This window comes from Cynocephalus volans, chromosome 8 (assembly GCF_027409185.1).
Source record: "Cynocephalus volans isolate mCynVol1 chromosome 8, mCynVol1.pri, whole genome shotgun sequence".
Classification (NCBI taxonomy): domain Eukaryota; kingdom Metazoa; phylum Chordata; class Mammalia; order Dermoptera; family Cynocephalidae; genus Cynocephalus; species Cynocephalus volans.
The window spans coordinates 42,969,576-42,991,018 of NC_084467.1; the positions used below are offsets into that span (position 1 = coordinate 42,969,576).

Below are 21,443 nucleotides of genomic sequence, written 5' to 3' on the forward strand. Positions count from 1 at the left end.
TCCTTAGGTCACTGGATTTATCAAAACTAAAGCCTTGTGATTATGATTCAGCCCTTGCTTCATATGTATGACTTTTATGCTGAAATGTTTCTATTTACAAAAGTAGAAAAAAGTTAGAAGTGCAAGAAAGTGGTTTAACTTTGTTTTAAACTGCAGCAGTCCAATTGTGTGTGGAAAGAATAAAAGCACCATTTCAAGATGAAATGAATTGGATATCTTGGAATTTATTTATAGGCTAGGCAATAAATTACTCTGATTAACAAAGATCAATACCACGTTAACTTGGTGACCCCATATATTTTTAATTAGTTTTTAAGTGCATTTTTCTTAATCTCAGTATTCGATACATCATCTAAGTCAGTAACTTATGTTAAAAAACAATTAAGATTACAATTTACAGCCTACTTCATAGTCTATTTCAAATTTAGCTTGTCTGTTAGGTCAGTTTTACAGGAAATGGGCTTTTAACACACGAAGAGTTTTGATAATTTGGCAGGTCTTTTCTCTCCCAGTTAAAAGAACAAAAATTTTTTTGCTAGCTTGCCAATTTTATAGGTGAAAAACATGAAGAGAGTAAATAAACTAATTTAAACCGCAAAGATGGACAAAAAGCAATAGGATAAAATATACATCACTTTTTCACTTGTACTCAGTGAAACTAGTTTTTACATTTCAAGTAATTGAGCCTTCATTAAAGAAAACAAAAATATATATGAAAAATTAAAGTACCTTCCAGTTCTAGCTTGCTAAAGTTTCTTCTGCAAAAGTATAAAAATAAACTTATCATAAACTAAAGAGGGCAGTGCCATAGCAAATGCAGAATGGCTGTCAAGATTTTTGCTTACCTTATACTGATGGGTATACTGTAGGTGATTAATTTTCTCCACTGTCTAGCACTAAAAGTGAACATTTTCTTACAAATTTTATTTGTAAGAAATTGATTTTATTAATTAGCAAACATGGAGAAGTATCTGTTGATTTAAAATTCTTTAAATCCAGAGAAAATTTTTAAAAATATATTTCACACACAAAGCTTTAACGTTTTTATTTTGGAAAAGATTGACTCTGAAGCTACTATATAATGGTTCAACCTAAAGCATCCCTTTTTTAATAGAGGAGTCAACCTATGTAAAATATTTTTCCTTGTCTATGAAAACAAATTAAACAGTATTTTTACTACAAGGAAATAAAAAAACGCACTTTAAACTAGCTAATTTGCACCAACCATGAATGAAGTAAGATGTTCTTTCCCATCCCCTCCCTCAACCATTCAAATCAGAGAATACTGCTAACTTTAAGAACCCCACTGGCTATCAGAATAACTACAGAACAAGCGTAGCACAGGGGGAAATGATTTCTCTATATTCAAGAAGGCAGATGCTTGGGTGCTCTGGCTTTACAGGTAGAAGTTGCACAGGCAGGCAGAAGCTCACAGTAAATGCACATCAGAACAGGGCATAAGTGAAGAGGGCTGACTAGGTTACTGCTTTTACAGGGGAGGAAAAAAAAAAGACATCTGAAATAGAGTTAAAAAAAGTAACTAAACTTCTGTCACATTTACAGGAATCTCAAAACTTTTGTATTCCCATGCTCATAGGTAGTTTTGATACACATTGTAAATAGCTTCAGTATTCAGGAAGAAGAGTACTGTATTCTTTAAAAAGGACAAGAAAATTCTTCATGCTTCCGATATCTCAGACTTGCTGAGTGCAATAGCCAGTTCTAAGTCTTCTTGTTCTTGCTGATTCAGTCGGGCAAGCCTCTGCTCTTCCTCTCTCTCACTTTCCCTCTTGGCCCATTCAATCATATCTTCTTCAGAGGGATACTGCCATTTAAAAGACCAAATGAATGAACGAATGAATAAACAAATAAATAAAACAAAGGAAAAAAAGGAAAAACAGTTTTTTACAAAAAGGCATTAACTACCTATTTCACCTAAAGGAATCTGGGAAGAGTCTTATTTGTGACTTATTAATTTTTTTTCTCAAAACACGTTTAATTTTAACCAGGTATTAAACTACGGTTTAATTTGAAAAATTGTCTATAGGTAAAATTAGACATTAAAAACATCACTTTAAAAAATAGAAATGCATAAGGTAGATTAAGAGACTTAAAAACAGGAGAGGACTAGCCCTTTTGATCTAATGTAAAACGTTTACTACTTCAATTTTACTGAGCATCCTCACATAATAAATCATTTTTTTTTTTTTTTTTTTTTTTTAAAGATGATCGGTAAGGGGATCTTAACCCTTGACTTGGTGTTGTGAGCACCACGCTCAGCCAGTGAGCAAACCGGCCATCCGTATATGGGATCCGAACCCGGGGCCCTGGTGTTATCAGCACCGTACTCTCCCGAGTGAGCCACGGGCCGGCCCAATAAATCATTTTTAACTTAATCCCACTGGCGATTTTCTCCCCTTAGGTATAGAAAAACTCTGAAGAAAAAAATACGCTGATTTTGCTATACATAATATAAGAATATTGGGTACAGTAAGCAAGATGTGGACCAAATCATTTATTTAAAATGCATTTTGAAGATTTTGGCAGGCTTTGAGAACTTTTTGACCCAGTCCAAATAAAGCCTTAACACTGGTATTAGGTTGGGGAAATATTTTTATCTACCCAAAACAGCAACATTGGTTTCAAGTCTTGTCACACAGAGGAATCCCATAAAAGGATGAAATGAAAAAAATTGTCAGACTTTTAGAAAATGATATCTTTTTTCTCTAGGGAATTAGTAGACCTTTAAAACTTATAATACTTAACAAATATTTCACAGTGAAAAAAGACATTTTTATTATGAGTTGCTTTATATTATACCATACTGAGAATTTAGAGTATAAAATAAGTGAAACATCTAGCTATTGTTCAAGACTCATTCCAATCAGGTTTTGACTTGCTGAAAACATATTTAAGATATTAAATGCCATGAATTGCCAGGGGATTATTTTATACTAAGAAAATTATAAGCTCCTAAGAAGGTGTTGATTCTCTCCTTGAAATTCTTGATTCTGTGTTTGAAACAATTCAAATTCCATCTAATGAAAGTTAAGTCGATATAATTCTGACGCTCTGTTTAAGTCAATATAATTCTGACACTCTTTTTACAATATTCAAAATATTGATTCTTATTTTGTTCCTTCACATTCAGGAGAAGCCACTGGAACTTAGAGTACAGATTCAAAAGCTGGATAGCTCAGCTGCCATAGGTGCATGCAGGTTCCTGACTACCTCCTTTCTAACTTTAATAAATAGCTGCAGGGATATAGCAACTGGCTGACTAACCCAATGTTATACTGAGGAGGGAGATACTAGGCAGATGTGGACAAGGTCAACTGGCCTCTAGATCTACTTGAAGATCATCTAAAGGGCATAGATGATAAACAGAGGAAAATTCCTACATTTATCACATTGTCACAGGAAGTGATAATGAAGGTCATTTTGCCAGGAAAAAAAAGTCTGGGAACATGAAACTTTGTTAGCTCCTCTAAGAATTTTATTAAAAAATAAAAAGACTTGCATTTATCTGAATAATGATGAATACAACAACACTTTATGTCTCTCCAGAGTGATGCCTCCATGGTTGGTTGCCCCATTTCTGTGATCTTATAGGTCTTGTCTATGCCACTGTGGAATCCTTCCATTGTTTCTAAAGGTTATTTTAGTCAGCTCTGAGAGAATGCAAAGTAAATATGGGAGGCCAGTGAGTTACAGCCTTCCAAATAAAATCGTTTAGAGCTTGAAAGTCATTTACTTCATAATACTGACATTTACATTTTTAACAAGCTACTACATAAATGTAATAAGAAGTTTTACTTTATATTCAAAGAATCCCAGGCCCTATCCTCTCATATAATGGTTGCTGACTGGTCTCCACCAATCATTAAAATTTTACACACAAACACACAAACACAGTTACAAATACACAAGCTCATTTCTGGCATTATTCATCCAGTGGGTAGACAATGAATGACTCTCTGATGGCCTATTAAATCACCATCACCCATAACCATCTGCAAAATAATAATTGTCAGTATTTAACTTATATTTATATTACCAAGACTAAGAGAAGGGTCCACAAAACAACTTGTATATATCGCAAGAACTAAGACTACTAAAATCATTTGTGCAATGGAACAATTGTAGAGCCATCAAAACAAAATCAAACAGAGGTTTTGCTTGGGGGAAGAATAAAAGATCATTTTTAGTATGTTGGTAAATTTAGCTGAAATGATGCAAGTTTGGCAGACTCTAAAGTAATCTCTGAAAACTCTTGAAACTGTAAATGGAAAGATTGTCCCCCAAACAGCCCATTCACAGTACTTACAGCACTGAAGTTAGCAAAATTGCTTGGGTCAGCCTCTTTATTGGTAGTGGTAGTAGTAGAAGTGAATGGATCACAAAACATATCAGGATCTTTTTCTTTGGGGCTATCATTGCCTGGGAAAGGCTGAAATGGATCATTCAGTTTAAAGGGATCAGAAGAATCCAATGTGTTGACAGGTCTTTTCCCTGGATCAAAATCATTACAATTAACCAGTAAATACAGCAAACATAAGCACACAAGAACATGTACACAAGGAGCATTAAAGAACTGAGGGTGGAGAATGGGGTGAGTACCTAAAACACATTCTTAATATTGTCTTGAATGGCCACACCAACAATCTGTCTTCAAACTTTTCATATACAATCTCTCAAATACATTCCAGCTATGTGCTACTAAATGAAAAAATAGCAAAGGGGAGATGGGCCAGGAATTATATTTTTGTCCAGAGATTAAATCTTTTTTTCTCCCAAAGAAGCATGTTCCCAAGAAGAAAGGGAGGAAAGGATACAAGAGGAGGAGAATGACAAAGAATAAAGACAGAAATGGCTTCTGTTATAACCTCTGCCTCATACTTGTAGTTATCCACTAGTGACAGAGCAAATGACCTTTGAAAAATGGTAAAAATCTGATTTTTCTCTAGATCTTAATACAACACTTAGGAGCATAAAAATTAAATATTACCTTGGCAAAATCCTGCCTACTTTTGTCATCTATAACATTTCAAACTGAAGAATAAACAATGTTTTGAAGCCCAGGACCTAATCTTTGTGGAGATGATACACTAATCTTTGACCAAACAACAACATACTGTCCTATAAGTCACTCATTAATTCATTATCATTTTCAAATTAGTTTTTTAATTTTAAAGTCTTACTTAAACTTAGTACTTCTTGAAGAAAAGATAATATGAATACATGTTAAAATATCTTCAAATATATTTTTTTCCTAAAATGCATTAAGCTGATAATAGCAATCATAAAAACAGAGTCTCTCACGGTAGCGGCTTACAAAAGATGTTCATATCTCACATCTCAATGGGTCCTTCCAACAATTCTGTGTAGTTAGGGAAAATTAGAATTACTGCCACCACGTAACAGGGAGGCAGCAGAGGTTCAGACATATGAACTTACACATTTAAGATTACCAAGCTAGTCAGGGGTTATCCAGAAATACACCCAGATCTTTAGGCTCCCAGTCCAGTACTCTTTCCAAGAAATCACTGTTTTTCCCTTGATCTTTCTCCAGTGATATACACTCATTTTGCTGAAGATTCTTAGATTTAATTAAGTCACTAGTATTTTGGGCCGAGCCGTGGCGCACTCGGTAGAGTGCTGCACTGGGAGCGCAGCGACGCTCCCGCCGCGGGTTCGGATCCTATATAAGAATGACCGGTGCACTCACTGGCTGAGTGCCGGTCACGAAAAAACGACAAACAAAATAAAATAAAATCTATTAAAAAAAAAAAAAAAAAAAAAAAAGTCACTAGTATTTTACTTAGGATTTAAAAATAAACTCACTATTGGCATCATACAGGTGTAAAAACTCAAATGAGCAAATTGACTATTACTTGTTTTTTTAATATATTCTGACAACATTACCTCTAGCTGTATATGATATAGGCTACTTTTCCTTAAAAGACAGAAACCACTTAATTCATTTACCTGATTTTTCAACAGATTATTTAGTATTAACAGTTGTGTATGCAATCTTTTAAGAAGAAAAAACATGGGGAGTTTATAAAAAGGCAAGAATAATAGTCTATAACTATTGAGGCTGAAAATTTACCCAGAAATGATATACAACTAAAAAAAAATGTACCAAATGTGTCTTCTCACGTAACAGCCTAGCAGTACTACAACTACTCAGGGGATTGCCTTTTAAGCCACTTTTTATGAATTTCATTATCTTCATTAAAAACAAAACAAACTTCCCCTTTGTATAGTGTTAAATGCACACATACACACACACCAAACAAACAAATAACCACCAAGACCGAGACAAAAAAATAAAGCTCTTAAGAATTTGTTCCTGGGGCCGGCCTGTGGCTCGCTCGGGAGAGTGCGGTGCTGCTAACACCAAGGCCACAGGTTCGGATCCCATATAGGGATGGCCGGTTCGCTCACTGGCTGAGCGTGGTGCTGACAACACCAAGCCAAGGGTTAAGATCCCCTTACCGGTCATCTTTTAAGAAAAAAAAAAAAAAAGAATTTGTTCCTGGACGAAAAAAATAAAAAATAAAAATAAAAAATCCCTACTATAAAATAAAGGAGCCAAAATCATATTCTCCTTCAAGAAAAGCAATAATTTGTTTTAAACTACTGTATTACTGAATTCTTGATACTAAAGAGGCCACACATGCTCACATTAAAGGATTTAAGAAAGACTTTGTACTCTGCAGAAAAGGGGGACTTCAAATTAATCCTCTCTTACATAAATTAATTAAAACACCAAAGTGCAGAAAATTGCCATTCAAATGATAATCAACGAGCTTCCAAAAAGCAAGAGATTTCATCTACAGTTTCCTTTTTCTATTTACTGCCTCTCTGAAATGATTTAGGAAATAAAAACCTCTTGCCAGAAAGACAACTCATGAGAGTTACCATGCTGGCCTCTTAGGCACATGTCTAAAATTCTGTACTGAGGTTAGAACAGATGACAGCAGCAGGTTTCTGCCATGTGTTTGACTTGCTTTGTTTATGGCCCTTTATATAACATGTAAATACATAAGTAAGGCCCTCACAATACTTTTCAGAAAGAGGAAAAGGCATCTAGTAGATTTAGGAAAGGTACCAACTCTCATACCAGGTGGTGGTGGGCAGGGTCTTGTTGGAGTTCCAATCTTTGGTGGCAGTGCTGGGGGCACATCTTCAGTTTTGACAGATGTTTCCTCAGACACATTTTTTGTAATGACCACACTGCTGGCAGAGCTCGATGTGGCTGAACTAAAAGGATCTTCATTGTTGACCTTTGTTTGAAAAGAAATGCTTATACATTGTTTTTTTTATATATATATATATATATATATATATACATACAATGTAAATATTTAAAATATGTACATTAATTATACCAAGCAAACTATGCATGGTCATGTAGTATTTGGAAGAATGACTTAAGGATTATGCAGCTTTATTTATTTCAATGCTGAGAGCACTGACATTTTTATCTTTGCATTTAGGGCCAAATGGGAGAATTTTTTTTTTTAATTTGTTCTATATGAATAGTGACTCTAACATCGTTACTTATCAACAGTAACAAGGGCTGGCCTGTGGCTCACTTGGGAGAGTGAGGTGCTGATAACACCAAGGCCACGGGTTCGGATCCCTATATAGCGATGGCCGGTCAGCTCACTTGGAGAGCGTGGTGCTGACAACACCAAGTCAAGGGTTAAGATCAAACCAAAACAGGCCAACTCTGGATTAAAGGTTTGTCAAGCTTCAGGTGATATTCAATACAAAACCACCTGAGGCCCACTTTAAAGGGACTGTGTACCTGTCCTCCAATGAGTATCTGACCCAAACAAAAGTCAAAGAAAAAAGATACAGATTCTGCACTTCCCAATGGACTTAAATACAGCAATGATTCATACAAAGGCAAAGAAAATGGCATCTTGACAAACTATAAAGACAACTTGAAAGTTAATTTTTTTTTTAAAAGATGACTGGTAAGGGGATCTTAACCTTTGACTTGGTGTTGTCAGCACCACACTCTCCCAAATGAGCTAACCGGCCATCCCTATACAGGGATCCGAACCCGTGGCCTAGGTGTTATCAGCACCACACTCTCCCGAGTGAGCCACGGGCCGGCCCGAAAGTTAAATTTTTAAAGCAAACTTATCCTATGGAATAATGTCTTAATGTGGGTCTGAAGATCCTGCCTTTCAAATACATGGAATAATGAAAGATTCACTTTTCTATAATAAATCATAATTTACAATTTTACATCTATTTAGGTCAGTGTCTCTCAACAGTAACATTTTAGGTTGGACATGACACGTTGTGGGGGGCTAGACAGTGCACTGTAGGATGTTTAACAGCATCCCTAGCCTCTACCCACTAGATGTGAGTAGCATCTCCCACCCAGTTGTGAAAACCAAACATGTCTTTAGACATTGCCAAACATTCCTTGAGGGTGGAAAGGGGGGCCAAAATAATCCTCAGGTGAGAACCAATGATATAGACAATTTGACATACACTCGACTCCTTCTCTCTTGGCCTGAATCTATACTAGAACTACACTGGAAAATAGGTGGTGGACATTTAGTGCTCAGCTTTGTGTATTAATTATCTTAACACTGACCTTAACAACCTTAGAACATAAAATCAAGTAACCAATACAGACAGGATGAAATGAATGCCGAGATTTCACAGCTATTGACCCAGACAGTCAACAGCAGAAAAATGTAGTTCAATTGGGAGAAACATTTAAAAAGACAGATGAATGTGAAGTTGAGCAAACCTATCAGTAGAAAATTATAATTACCTTCATCATCACCATAGTCTATTTATATATAGAAATATGTCTACTTTAGCTACATCTTATCTTTCATTTCTATCTGAAATCAACATTTGTTGTGACTTATTAAAATCAAGCTGCAGGGCCGGCCTGTGGCTCACTCGGGAGAGTGCGGTGCTGATAACACCAAGGCCACAGGTTCGGATCCTCTATACGGATGGCCGGTTAGCTCACTGGCTGAGCGTGGTGCTGACAACACCAAGTCAAAGGTTGAGATCCCCTTACCGGTCATCTTTTTAAAAAAATAAATCAAGCTGCAATGTTTGTGAGAGGGTTTTATAATTGAAAGGAGAGATTGCTCCTTTGGTGGAAACACAGCATATTTTCCCTTCCCATTAATCACTGCAGATTACCTTTGACAATATGCTGAAGTCAGCAAATCCATCTCCAAATGATTCATTTCCAAAAACAGAAGCGAAGGGGTCTGTGGCTAAAATGAATAAAGAATATCAATGCAACAGAACACAAAGACATTGAATTTCATGTCCTTTTTTGGTTGGCAACATTCAGACAGATGAAAAATATCTAAATTCCAGATATTAATTCCTGAATTTATGACTGACACCCACAGAGTATACACTGGTAATCCCACAAGGTATATTCCTATGTATAAATCAACTGATGAATGTTTCAAGATCAAAAACAGGTGAACTAACTCTAAGTAAAGTGTTTAAGACTCTGGAAATCATATGAAATAATATAGCTCCAATGACCTTAAATTATTTCTAATAAAGACATCAAGTAGTAAAAAAGCTAGATACCATTAACCCTACATTTCACACTCATCTTTCAAAGCCCATTTCAAATGCTACCTCATTCACAAAGCCTGAAGTAACCTACATGTTGCTAATTCCTACAGCTAGAAGTGATTTTTTCCTTCTCTGTGGCACTAACTGCATTCTAGTTTGGACCATGGTTATCTGTGATTGAAAATCATCCTTATTAGCGAGGATGATTCCAGGAAGGTCCTTGAAAATAGAGAATAAGGCCTATCCAAAGAAGAATGAACATCCAACATTTGTTGACCATATACGAAGTTCAAGAAAATAAGATATAATTCTTACCCTTGAAAAGTTCACAGCCTAGTAAGAGACATAAAAACAAACAATAATAATTTTATAGAGCTATTAGAGAGGTGTGAAAAACCTGTAGTGGGAATCACCAACTGTCTGGGAGAATCAAGAAAAGTAGCAAACAAGCCATTACATTTGAGGTTTTGAATAAGGTCTTTTAAATGAAGATGGGGTTTGTCAAATAGGTGGAGGTTGGGGAGAGAAAGCAGGCTACTAGGCATAAAAAACATTAACTGCAAAAGCTTTACTTAACCAAAGCTCCACAGGCATGATGGAAGTTTTCTCTCTTCCATCATAGTGTACTTACCAAGTAAACTAACATTTTTAGCTGAAATGAACTGATCTACTCGGATAGGCTTCACTTATTCAGGCATAAGGGCTACCAATAACGTTAAAGAATGTTTATATGAGTTGTTGCCTGATATAGAAAGGTGGAAAGAAACAAGGCGAAGAGTTGGAAAGAAAGCAGAGGAAACAGAATTGCAAAAAAGAGGGCAAGGGGCCAGCCCGTGGCTCACTCAGGAGAGTGTGGTGCTGATAACACCAAGGCCACGGGTTCGGATCCCTATATAGTGATGGTCGGTTAGTTCACTTTGGAGAGTGTGGTGCTGACAACACCAAGTCAAGGGTTAAGGTCCCCTTACCGGTCATCTCTTTTTTTTTTTTTTTAAAATAAAAGATGACCGGCAAGGGGATCTTAACCCTTGACTTGGTGTTGTCAGCACCACACTCTCCCAAGTGAGCCATGGGCTGGCCCTCTGGTCATCTTCCTAAAAAAAAAAAAAAAAAAAAAAAAAAAAGAATACTGAAAAGGAAAGAGTAGACATGAAAATGTGGGAGTGCTAGGCTGGGTAGTGGTACTTGTAAATGTTGCATAAGGTGGACAGAATAAGCCTCACTGAGAGGGTAAACATCTGAGTCAAAATTTTTTATAGGTAATGGAGATCATCATGTGGATATATGAAGAAGGATCATCACAGGAAGAGGAAGAGCTACTGCAGAAGGCCAAAGAACCACAGGACTATTGTCTGAATAACATCAAGAAGGCCAGTGTGGCTGGAACACATTCAGCAAAGAGAATAATGGTAAAAGATGTTGTTAGAAAGGTATAGGCCATTGTAAGGCTTTTTACTGGATATAAACTGGAGGTAGAGCCAATAAAATTGCCTGACAGATTAGAGATAGAGTAAGAGAAAAAGAAGAACTAAAACTGATTCTAAGGTTTTAGGCCTTTACATTAAAGATGAAGTTGCCATGCACTAAGATGGGGAAGGCTCTAAGAGAAGCAGGTTTGGGAAGGGAGATTAGGTGTCTGGTATTAGATATATCTATCAGACATTCAAGTGGAGATATCAAATAGATAACTGGATATATGAGTTTGGACTTCAGAAAAGAGATGTGGCTATAGATATAAATCAGCATATAGATAGTATTTGAAGCCATGAAACCAGATGAGTTCCTCAAGGGAGTACGGATAGAGAAGAAAAGAGGTCCAGGGACTAAGATCTGGGACAACATAACATTAAGAAGTTGGGTAAAAGAGGAAGAATCAGCAAAGAAGATTGAGAAAGAATGACCAAACAGGCAGATGGAAAACCAGAGACCTCATTTGAATCGGTTCCATCTACTACTACTTCTTTAACCTTGTGAAAACTGCTTCATCTCTCCGTGCCTTGATTTTCCTTGTCTGTATAAAAAACATCACCAATTATCTCATGTAGTTGGGAGAATTAAATGAGACCAAGTACAGGAAAATGGTTAGCCCACTGAGTGTCAGAACTCTGCAAGTGCTCGATAAATGGTAATTATTATTACTATGATTAACAATAAATTTCAGCCCTCTCTCCCAGGCTACTATAGTCATTTATTCTACCACTTTACAGGAAATGAACTAGGAACTGGAAATTAAAGAGAAAATCAACAAAGGCATTAGTAACCTTCTGAAGTAAGACTGCAATCTACCACTTCAGCTTTAACCTGAGTATTCCCTTTATCTATAAACAAGTTCTTATTAAAATGTCTATTTTTCCTTGAACATGTCCTGTAAGTCCTGCCTCCATCCCTTGCTCACATTGCTCTCTTTGCTTCACATACTCTCTCTTTCTATATCTACTTGCTAAAATCCTAGCCCATTCTTTCAAGGCATACCATAAAAGCCAAGTTCTGCTTTGAAATCATTCATGACTGACCCTTAATATCATCTCCCCTTCCTTTAAATCTTTGCAGCTTTAATTAACTATCATGGCACTTATTCCTTACTGTGGGCAACCAAGAGTTAATTATAAATGTAATAACCTTTCATTTTATTCTCTTAGGTTATCCTTTCTAATCATATAATATCCTTAGCAATATATTAATACATTAGTTTAATAATGAGAGTCTACAAAAACTATTTAAAAGAGATAATTTAACCACTGTTAATACAACAAGGCTGTTAGAATTCTCATTTGCTGTCATTCTAAGTTACTATCTAAATCAATACAAATAATGTTTTCTACATATCTGTTTTTACATTCCTCAGTCTTGTTATTCATGTTGGGAGTTAATTTCCAATCTGAAATAAATAATACACTCTGCTAAATCTCATCTTGTTACAATTTTTCAGTACAAGAAATCCAAGTTGTAAAGGCATTTCTATTCATCTTTTTCTATGCTCATAATCCTTAATTTGTCACAATCAGCAAATCTGTGTACTGAACAACTCACCCTATTATTATTCATCTAGAAAAAGAAAGCATCCTATTTTCAGCATGATATTGAAGTATTTACATGTTTGAGTTCACTTTCCTCTAATTTCCTGCTATTCCACACGATAGCTAGTCTGTTTATCTGTTTTATTATTGAATGAACAGTGGGAAAGAAGCAGAATCACTTAGTTGAAAATGCTTTGAGACTCCGTCAGACCAAGGTTTGAATCTTGGCTTCACCTGGTTCAAATCTAGTAAATAGTATGAGTAAAATCTTGATCAAGTTACTTAATGTTCTGGTCCTGTTTCCTGATGTCTTAAAAGGTTATTAAAAGAATAAATGAAAAATTAGATACCATAAATAAAGCATGAAAACCGGATGCTAAAATAACATTGAACTTTTCTCTGTTATTAACAAAACCTATTTGTATTTGTAAAGCAATTTTCATTATTTATTGGAAGCCACTAATCTTTTAACTTAGGCCAAGATTCATAAGAGTCAATGCTGACTTTGATGCTTCTAAGCAATACTGCTATTTATAAAGCAAAACATTTTTATTGGTTTTACTAATACTGGATAGAGTACTTATTCTAGTAAGGTCTTTAGCATGAACAATAAGTGAGATAATGAATGATAAGGAAAGTAGAAAGAGATACACAAATGCTTATCATTATTATTATTGGTAGCGTACAATAGTATATAATTATGCAATAATTTTAAAGTCATAAATAATAGGACAAATATATTTGGAGACCAAAAAAAAGCAGCTTAACAAAAAGAGTAATGTTTAATAAATTACTTCTTTACCTGAATCACTTGCTGCAACAACAACTGTCCCACCGGGAGCAAAAGGATCATTGTGCTTCAACATTTCTACCTAAACAAATTACACAAAAACTATAACTGAAGAGGCAACATTTCATATCTGAAACCTCACTGCCACTACAGAGAAAACATTCCTCGCAAACTCTAAATTAATTAAGATATACAAATATTAGAAATAAGCGTTTCCCCTTACTGATTTGCAATCTTACTAAATGGAAATGATACACATTTTTTTCTAATCTTTAATTTTGAAATATAACATCCACTCAGAAAAGTACATGAAAGATACGTATGGTTTAACAAATAAGTATCAAGTGAACACCTGTATAATTATCTCCCAGGAAACTGCCAATACCTCAGAAGTCTTCATGGTCCCCTTTTCAATCATGATCCAATCCCATCTCTCCTCTGTACAGATAACTATTATCCTGACTCTGGTGGTATTCATTTCTTTTCTCTTCATAATTTTGCCACTTGTATAGATGTACACTATTTTAACTTTTTATTTTCAAATAATTTAAACTTAGAGAAAAATTGTAAAGATAGGACAGATTTCCCATGCAGGCTTCACCCAGCTTCCTCTAATACTAATATCTCATATTATCATGGTACATCTATTAAAACTAAGGAATTCACACTGGTACAAAACTATAAACTATAGATTTTATTCAGATTTCACCAGTTTTTCCACTAATGTCCTTTTTCTATTTCAGGATATCATGTTGCATTTAGGATGCATACTATTCTAACTCACATATTCTAGTACTTAGAAAATGTTACATTTCCATTTTCTAATTGTTGTCTAAAAATCATTCTAGCATTCTGCCCCACAGAAGAAACACACACACACACACACACACACACACACACACACACACACACACAGCTCTCTGCTAAAAAGATTCTGCTGCTTTCAATAATAGGGATCAAGTGGCAACGGTGAGTGCCTACAAAAGGTGAGGACTTTACTATAAGTCAAGAGATTGCTGATATTGAACTATCTTCTTACTTTATACTTTAGTTTTTAATCGTATTCAAACAAATTGTATACTTAGGCAGATAACTGAATTTTCTCTTGCTGGCACCAGGCTCTTTTTAAGGGGCCACCTGAAAGTCTTGGTAGACAGGTGAAAAGGGTGTGAAAAGAGTTTTGAAATATTTATTTCCAACTTTTGACTTATGATTATCAATGTCATATGTGTTACAGGCTCTATTCCTAATCATCAACAAGTTGGATATTGTAATTGAATGTCAAAGTATATTGTCAGAGCTCAATTCATAAATTTCCAAGTAAAACAAATGTAAATGAAGAGAAAGGTAATGCTACCTGGTACTTATATTCTTTCTTTATAAAAGAGGACCCATTAAAACTGCTAGCAGAGGAAGTAATTAATTGTAATGAAATTTTTAGAAATGAAAATGATAGTACTTATTTTAACTGACACCAGTGATATTATAAAACTAGAAAACTAGCTTAGATTATATCTGCTGAATGAATAAATAGCAATTTAAAAAGATTAAACTGGTCTAAATAGCAAGCTAACTTTCCATATTTCCTAATATGATAGTCAAAATACTGGTGTGAGAGATAATCACTGACATAAGTCACCAACATTCACTGTTTCTTCCTTTGATTTTGGGGGAAGAAAAAACTAACAGGTCTTGTTTTTACAACAAAAGCTTACAGATTTGATTTGCTATCACAAAGAGAAAGAGAAAAGGCATGCGTACGTGTGTGTCACGTTTAGTTACTATTCCTTCATCATACACTGTGCAACCATCCTGAGAGACCAGGGGGATAGCAAGGGGAACAGGATAGTGTGCAGCCCATGAAGGGATAAGTGGCCACAAAACTCTCTTTATGTTATGCTCAGTTTATAATTAGGCAATTTAGCATGCAAAAATACTTTTCATAACTAAAATTCAGGTAGTATAATTTTATAGAATTAATGTTCCAAAATCCCCCTAAAAGGTCATCCAATATATCATTGAAATTCTCTCTCTCCCACATCAGCCATCCACTCCCCTTTCTGACAGTATGACTTAGCACCTGTACAATGCTACATACATCAGCTACGGTAGCAGAAAATGGCAGGCTTTTGTTCTGGTTTTTTTTTTAAATTATGCCCCTCAGAGAGCAGAGACTGGCCTTGAAGGAGAAGGAAAGGCTTTTGGGGAGAGATTCATATCTGGAGGCATAATCAGAGGCCTGTTTGAAAAGAAAGAAGATCGCAAAAAACAAAGGTTTTGTAACTAGGAAGAATTAGGTTTAAATCCTAGACTATACCGGAGAAGACCTTAGATTTTGGTCAGACAGACCAGGATTTAAATACAGTTCTACTGTTTACTAACTTACTACCAACTTAATTTCTCTAAGCCTCGTTTACTTTATCTAAAAAATGAGGATAATAATGTGAGCCTTAACGATTATTGTGAAAATTAAATGAAGTAATACACAGAAAGAGCTTAGTACCATCCCTGGCACACAGAAGAAATCAGATAAACTGCAGCTATATGTATTGCCAATTTAGTTTTTTTGTTTTATTTTGAATGGAGAAATTATGAGCTATCAGCAAGGGCAATATTTCTTTTGAAAACTGGGAAGAAAAAAAGAAGAAGTAAGTAGAACAAATGGTAGAAAAATCTCACCAGGGGAGAGGAACATGTTTACTTTTAAATATAGAAGAGCTGATTTAGCTTTCTTGCTCTTTAAATGATAGGAGTGGAGAAGGAGAGGTAAGAATAAGGTGAGAGGAGAAAAATTCAAGTTGCAGCCAATTTTAGAAGAATTTGGCAAATGGGCCCAAACTGCAAACTAAGTGTTGTAGGAAAACAGAGTATCCGGTAGCCTGTGGAAATCACAAATATTCAGTTACAAAAGTATTTCTCCAGTTTTACATTAATGGAAAATACCAGTTGTTGGCCAAATAGCTTTTCACTGAACACAGTAAGGAAGTAATTCAAGAATACCAAAATCTATTATCTCTAAAAGAACCAATTACTGTTTTAAGGAAGTATTCTTAATCTAAGAGTATTAGAAGACAAAAGTTTTTGCTTCAAATGCCTGCCAATCAACTACCCCCTTCTGGGTCCAGTTTACTTACAGACAAAACTGCTGCCTCAAAAACTAAGTCTCCAAATAAAAATTAAAATCACAAAAACAAAAAGACCCCTAAAACCATTCATAATTATTGAAATTGGGTTATGAATACATGGAAGTTTGTTAAAATAGTTCATTACATTCCTCTATTTTTAGTATTTTTAAATATCCATAATATAAAGATTTCATTTAAAGCCTCCAGATAACAAAGCACTTAGCTACATGACCTTAGGTATGATAATTTTTTTGAGTCCCAGTGCCCTTATTTTCTTTTTCTTTTTCTTTTTAAAATAGAGATACCAACACCTACTTTCCAAGGTTGATGTGAATATTAGAAACAATGAATGTAAAGTACACAGAAGTACCTGGATCACAGCATGTGGTTATTAAATAGTGATTGTTGCTGTAGGTATATGTATGTATGACATTTAGTGGGAATTCGTACTTTACAAAATTAACATTCTAGATTTATCTACAAAATATCATAAATGATTTTTTCTAAAACATCAGTGCTTTTAAAGTAATTTTTAGTATTTCAATAATACATCAAACATTTCTGAAAGGCTTTACTTAAGATTGGCTTATGAATTTCTAATCCTTTATTTTCAATATCCCAGCGGTAATAAATTTGGTCTCTTGAAGGATAAACTTAATTTCTGGACACTGTATGTTATTCTAGTCAATTCCAGTAGGTGATCAAACTATGAGATACCAGTCTGAACCAAAAACTAGATGGGTTGGGATGACACTGAAATTCTTACATGGCCCATTAGAAGTAATCTAAATGAGGATTCTTTCATCAATGTACATTTCAAGAAACTCACTTAGGAAACTCATCCATTTTATTTAAGTTTTTAATCCTCCCACTTACTGACATATTACTGCTATTGCTGGCTGCACTGAAAGGGTCAGTACTTGAAGTGGCAAAAGGATCAGCAGAAGATTGTTTGAAGAAACAGTCAGATGCGAATGGATCTGAACCCTTGAAAGGATCACCACCAAATGGATCTAAGAAAATAAAGCACAAATATAAGAGTCTAAAAATCATTACACTAAGTTTCCTATCACCTGAAGGCATGATCATTGCCTTAATTAAAAGACATTTTAATTAATACATTTTAGATTCCTGCAGAATCTAAACTAGGTACTTTTTATTTTACAGATTCCTTTGTGATTTTGATAAAAAATACAGAGCCTTTCATCTAAGAAACTTAGTTTTAATTAGAGAGAATATCTTAAGAAGCCTGGCATTTAATAATTCTTTAAAATGTTTCCCTTTCCTTCATTCATACAAATAGGTTGTAATGTTAGGAAAACAAAATTACATTCTAAACCCTGTAGTAGTGTAGATCATTGTGCTCATCTAACCTTTGGCTAATAAGAAGAAATCAAAGTAAATATTATTAAAAGCACAAAAGTATAAACACTAACATCATTTTTAAGAAAGTAAAGCTAACAGTTTATTAAGCTAATTTACAAGAACCTACCACGCTTTTTCTGAAAATGCCAAGTATATACAGCATCTTACTGGGCTTTAGATAAGTTTCAAAACTAAATAAAAAGGAAGTCCTCTTCCTATAACTACCCAACTTGTGACCTCTCATTCCTGAATACAACATAAGCTTATAATTAAGCAGAATTGAATTAAAGCTAAGATGGACCTCGATAACATACTAACCAATTTTCCCAAAAGGATCATCCTTGAAAGGATCACCTGTGATAAAATAAATAAGCAGAAATCAAAATAACAATATTCACTGTCATGACGCCATTAAAGGGTAACTTTAAAACAAAAGCAAACCAAAGTTTCTTAAAGCAAAGTTTGTTTCAATAACTACACCTCAAAGTAGATAAAATAATAAATGTCATCCATGTTAGGAAATATTTAAAATAATAGAGTAAGGCAGAATTCAACACACCTCATACAAGAGGCAGATTTGATGTAAAGCCAGCTATACTTACCTTAATCACAATTCAAGATTACAGATGGAGAGGAAAACAGGTACGATAGCAAAAATTTTACTAACAGTTTCTCTGTTCTTCACAAGGTACTGGATAGGTATTACCATCACCACTTCAGAAATGAAGATACTGAGCTTCACTGAAGCAAAAGTAATTTTTATATAATTGAAGAGTCCAGAAATAAATCCTTACATTTATGGTCATTTGCTTTTTGACAAAAGCACCAAGAATACACAATGGGGAAAGGGCAGTCTTTTCAGTAAATGGTGTTGGAAAAGAATTGAATGTGCATATGCAAAAGAATGAAGTTCAACCCCTGCTTCACACCATACACAAAAATTAACTTAAAAAGGATCAAAGATTTAAATGTAAGAGCTAAACTATAAAACTCTTAGAAGAAAACATAGAAGTAAATCTTTGTAACTTTGGATTAGGTTATGGTTTCTTAGATATGACATCAAAAGCACAAGTGACAAAAGAAAAAACAAACTGTACTTCACCAAAATTCAAAATGTTTGTGCTTAATAGCACACCATCAAGAACTTGAAAAGGCAATACAGATTGCAAGAAAATATTTGCAAATCATATATTTGATAAAGGTAGTATATTCAGAATGTGTAAAGAACTCATAAGTCAACAATAAAAAGACGATCCAATTAAAAAACAGGCAAAATGATTTGAATAAACATTTCCCCAAAGATATACAAATGGCCAATAAGCAAACAGAAAGATGCTCAATGACATTAGTCACATGGAAAATACAAATCAAATCCACACTGAGATACCACTTCATACACACTATGATGGCTATAAACAAAAGGACAAATAATAAGTGTTGATGAGGAGATGGAGAAATTGAAACCCACATATAATGCTGGTAGGAATGTAAAATGGTGTGGCCTCTTTGGAAAACAGTCTGACAACTCCTCAACTGATTAAACATAGAGTTACCAATTAAACAGAGTTGCCATGTGACCTGATATATATCAAGGAAAAATTAAAAAATATATCTGCAGGAAATCTTGTACACAAATGTTAATAACAGCATTATTCATAAGTGAAAACCAAATATCCATTAACCTATAAATAAGTAAAATGTGATCTATCCATCCAATGGAATATTATTTGTTAATAAAAGAAATATAAGTACTGAAACATACTACAACATAAACGAACCTTGAAAATATTATGTCAAGTGAAAGAAAGAAGACATAAAAGAACACATACTGTATAAAAATTCCATGAATAGGCAAATCTAGACCAACAGAAAGTAAATTAGCAGTTGCCTAAGGCTGGGGGTTATAGGGATGGTGACTGCTATTGGGAATGGAGTATCTTTATGAGGTGAAAGAAAATGTTCTAAAAGTAAATTGTGGTGATGATTATAAAACACTGTGAATATACTAAAACCATTTAATTATGTATCTTAAATGTACAACTTATACATTTTTTAACACTTTACATATCTCAATAAAACTTTTTTTTAAAAAAGAGATCTAATATCTGGGTTCATTTCTGCCACAACCCTAAGCAAGTTATTTTGTCTGTGTGCCTTAGTTTCCCCTCTTTAAAACTGGTATAAACTGACCTATCAGTTTCACAAGGTAATTTTGGAAATAAAATAAAACACAAAGGAGCTATGACACAAGTAGTATTTAAGATAGTTCATAATGACATTAGATATTTTATCACTTATGTTTCTTCAATAAGACTGTAGGCACCTAAAAGAAGGGATCAGACTTCTGACTCTGCTATAGTTTTTACTGTTTTAAAAGTACAGTGTCGGCATTTTTAGTAAATAATTGCTGGTTTACTTAAGAGTATCCAATCTCCTCTCCTGGTCTATAACATCTCTTTTCTTTGATCCCTACTCTGAAAAAGAAACATATTCTTAATTGAGGGCTGCTAAGGTACAATCAAAGGCTTAGTCCCAGAATTTAGTTGACTGTGGGGGATAAGTGCTAGCAAACATAAGCATATTTACTCACTCTCACCTCTACTTTTGTTCTAACAAGTAGGCTCTCAAACCTGAAGCCCTAATTTTTATACGGTCTGTACATCAAAACGTCTTTTCTGGTAAATGTATAAAATAAAAAAAAATACTTACTGCCAATGAAAGGATCTGATTGGAAAAAATCCAAGTTCGTGTCTGCAACTGGATCCGTCAGTGAACTTGATTCTACATTAAATGGATCTTCCTAAAAAAATTTTTAAATTAAAAAAATCTTTTTTAGAAACCAAATTTTTAAAAGGGAAGATTTTAAAACAAAATGATACATTCGGGTCATACACATGCTTTGAAAAAAATCAACTATTTCTGAAGTCATAAAGTACATTTAACACATTTTTCTCTTTTCTTTGCCTAAGACCGTATATAATCCATCTAGGGAAACCAATAATAAGAATATTTATATATAAAATTATTTTTACCTCTTTTAAATGCTTGTCATTGTCAAATTCAGGACAAACTTTTTCATTCACAGCTGTAGTCACCACTTCATTTTCATCAGTCACACCAGAAGGCTGTATTTCAGGACTACTTCTTGCCTAAAAAATATTAATGCTAATGGACTAACAATATACTTTTCTACTTGGCAGAGGAAACTGACAAAGGATCATCAAAAATTATTAAAAAATAAAAAAAAGCAGAACATATTTATCAAATGATTTCTTCTTCTAAAATTTTTTTTAGGAAAATGTGTCACCAAGCATCAAAGTTACTCAAGACAGAAACCTTGAGGACATCTTTAATCACTTCCCTTTTGGTCATTTTCCACCCTCACCCCTCCAAAAAAGACTCCAAGTCTTGCTCAGTCTACCTCTTACCTCTTTCGTAATTCCTTCCCTTCTTCTCCAATCTCACTGTCACTATCACTCATTTATAGTATCATTCATTTACACTATCATTCATTATCTCTGGGCCAGATTACTGTGGCAGTCTTCCAATTGCCCT

The 21,443-nt window shown here is 34.4% G+C and overlaps 1 protein-coding gene across 4 annotated transcripts in view; it reads right to left on the reverse strand.

Moving 5' to 3' along the window:
* Nucleotides 1-204: 204 nt before the first annotated feature.
* The window catches only part of EPS15 (epidermal growth factor receptor pathway substrate 15), a 116,948-nt gene continuing 95,709 nt past the window's right edge, over nucleotides 205-21,443 (reverse strand). For 2 of the 4 annotated variants that reach the window (XM_063104954.1, XM_063104953.1), the window contains exons 17-25: nucleotides 20,921-21,037; nucleotides 20,598-20,688; nucleotides 18,207-18,242; nucleotides 17,400-17,536; nucleotides 13,411-13,480; nucleotides 9,196-9,272; nucleotides 7,130-7,292; nucleotides 4,328-4,512; nucleotides 205-1,825 (exon numbers count right to left, since the gene is read on the reverse strand). In XM_063104954.1, coding sequence (XP_062961024.1) covers nucleotides 1,679-1,825; nucleotides 4,328-4,512; nucleotides 7,130-7,292; nucleotides 9,196-9,272; nucleotides 13,411-13,480; nucleotides 17,400-17,536; nucleotides 18,207-18,242; nucleotides 20,598-20,688; nucleotides 20,921-21,037 — 1,023 coding nt within the window. In that variant the 3' untranslated portion in view covers nucleotides 205-1,678. The remainder of the gene's footprint in view (nucleotides 1,826-4,327; nucleotides 4,513-7,129; nucleotides 7,293-9,195; nucleotides 9,273-13,410; nucleotides 13,481-17,399; nucleotides 17,537-18,206; nucleotides 18,243-20,597; nucleotides 20,689-20,920; nucleotides 21,038-21,443) is intronic. The other 2 variants (XM_063104955.1, XM_063104956.1) reach the window with 2 other exon arrangements.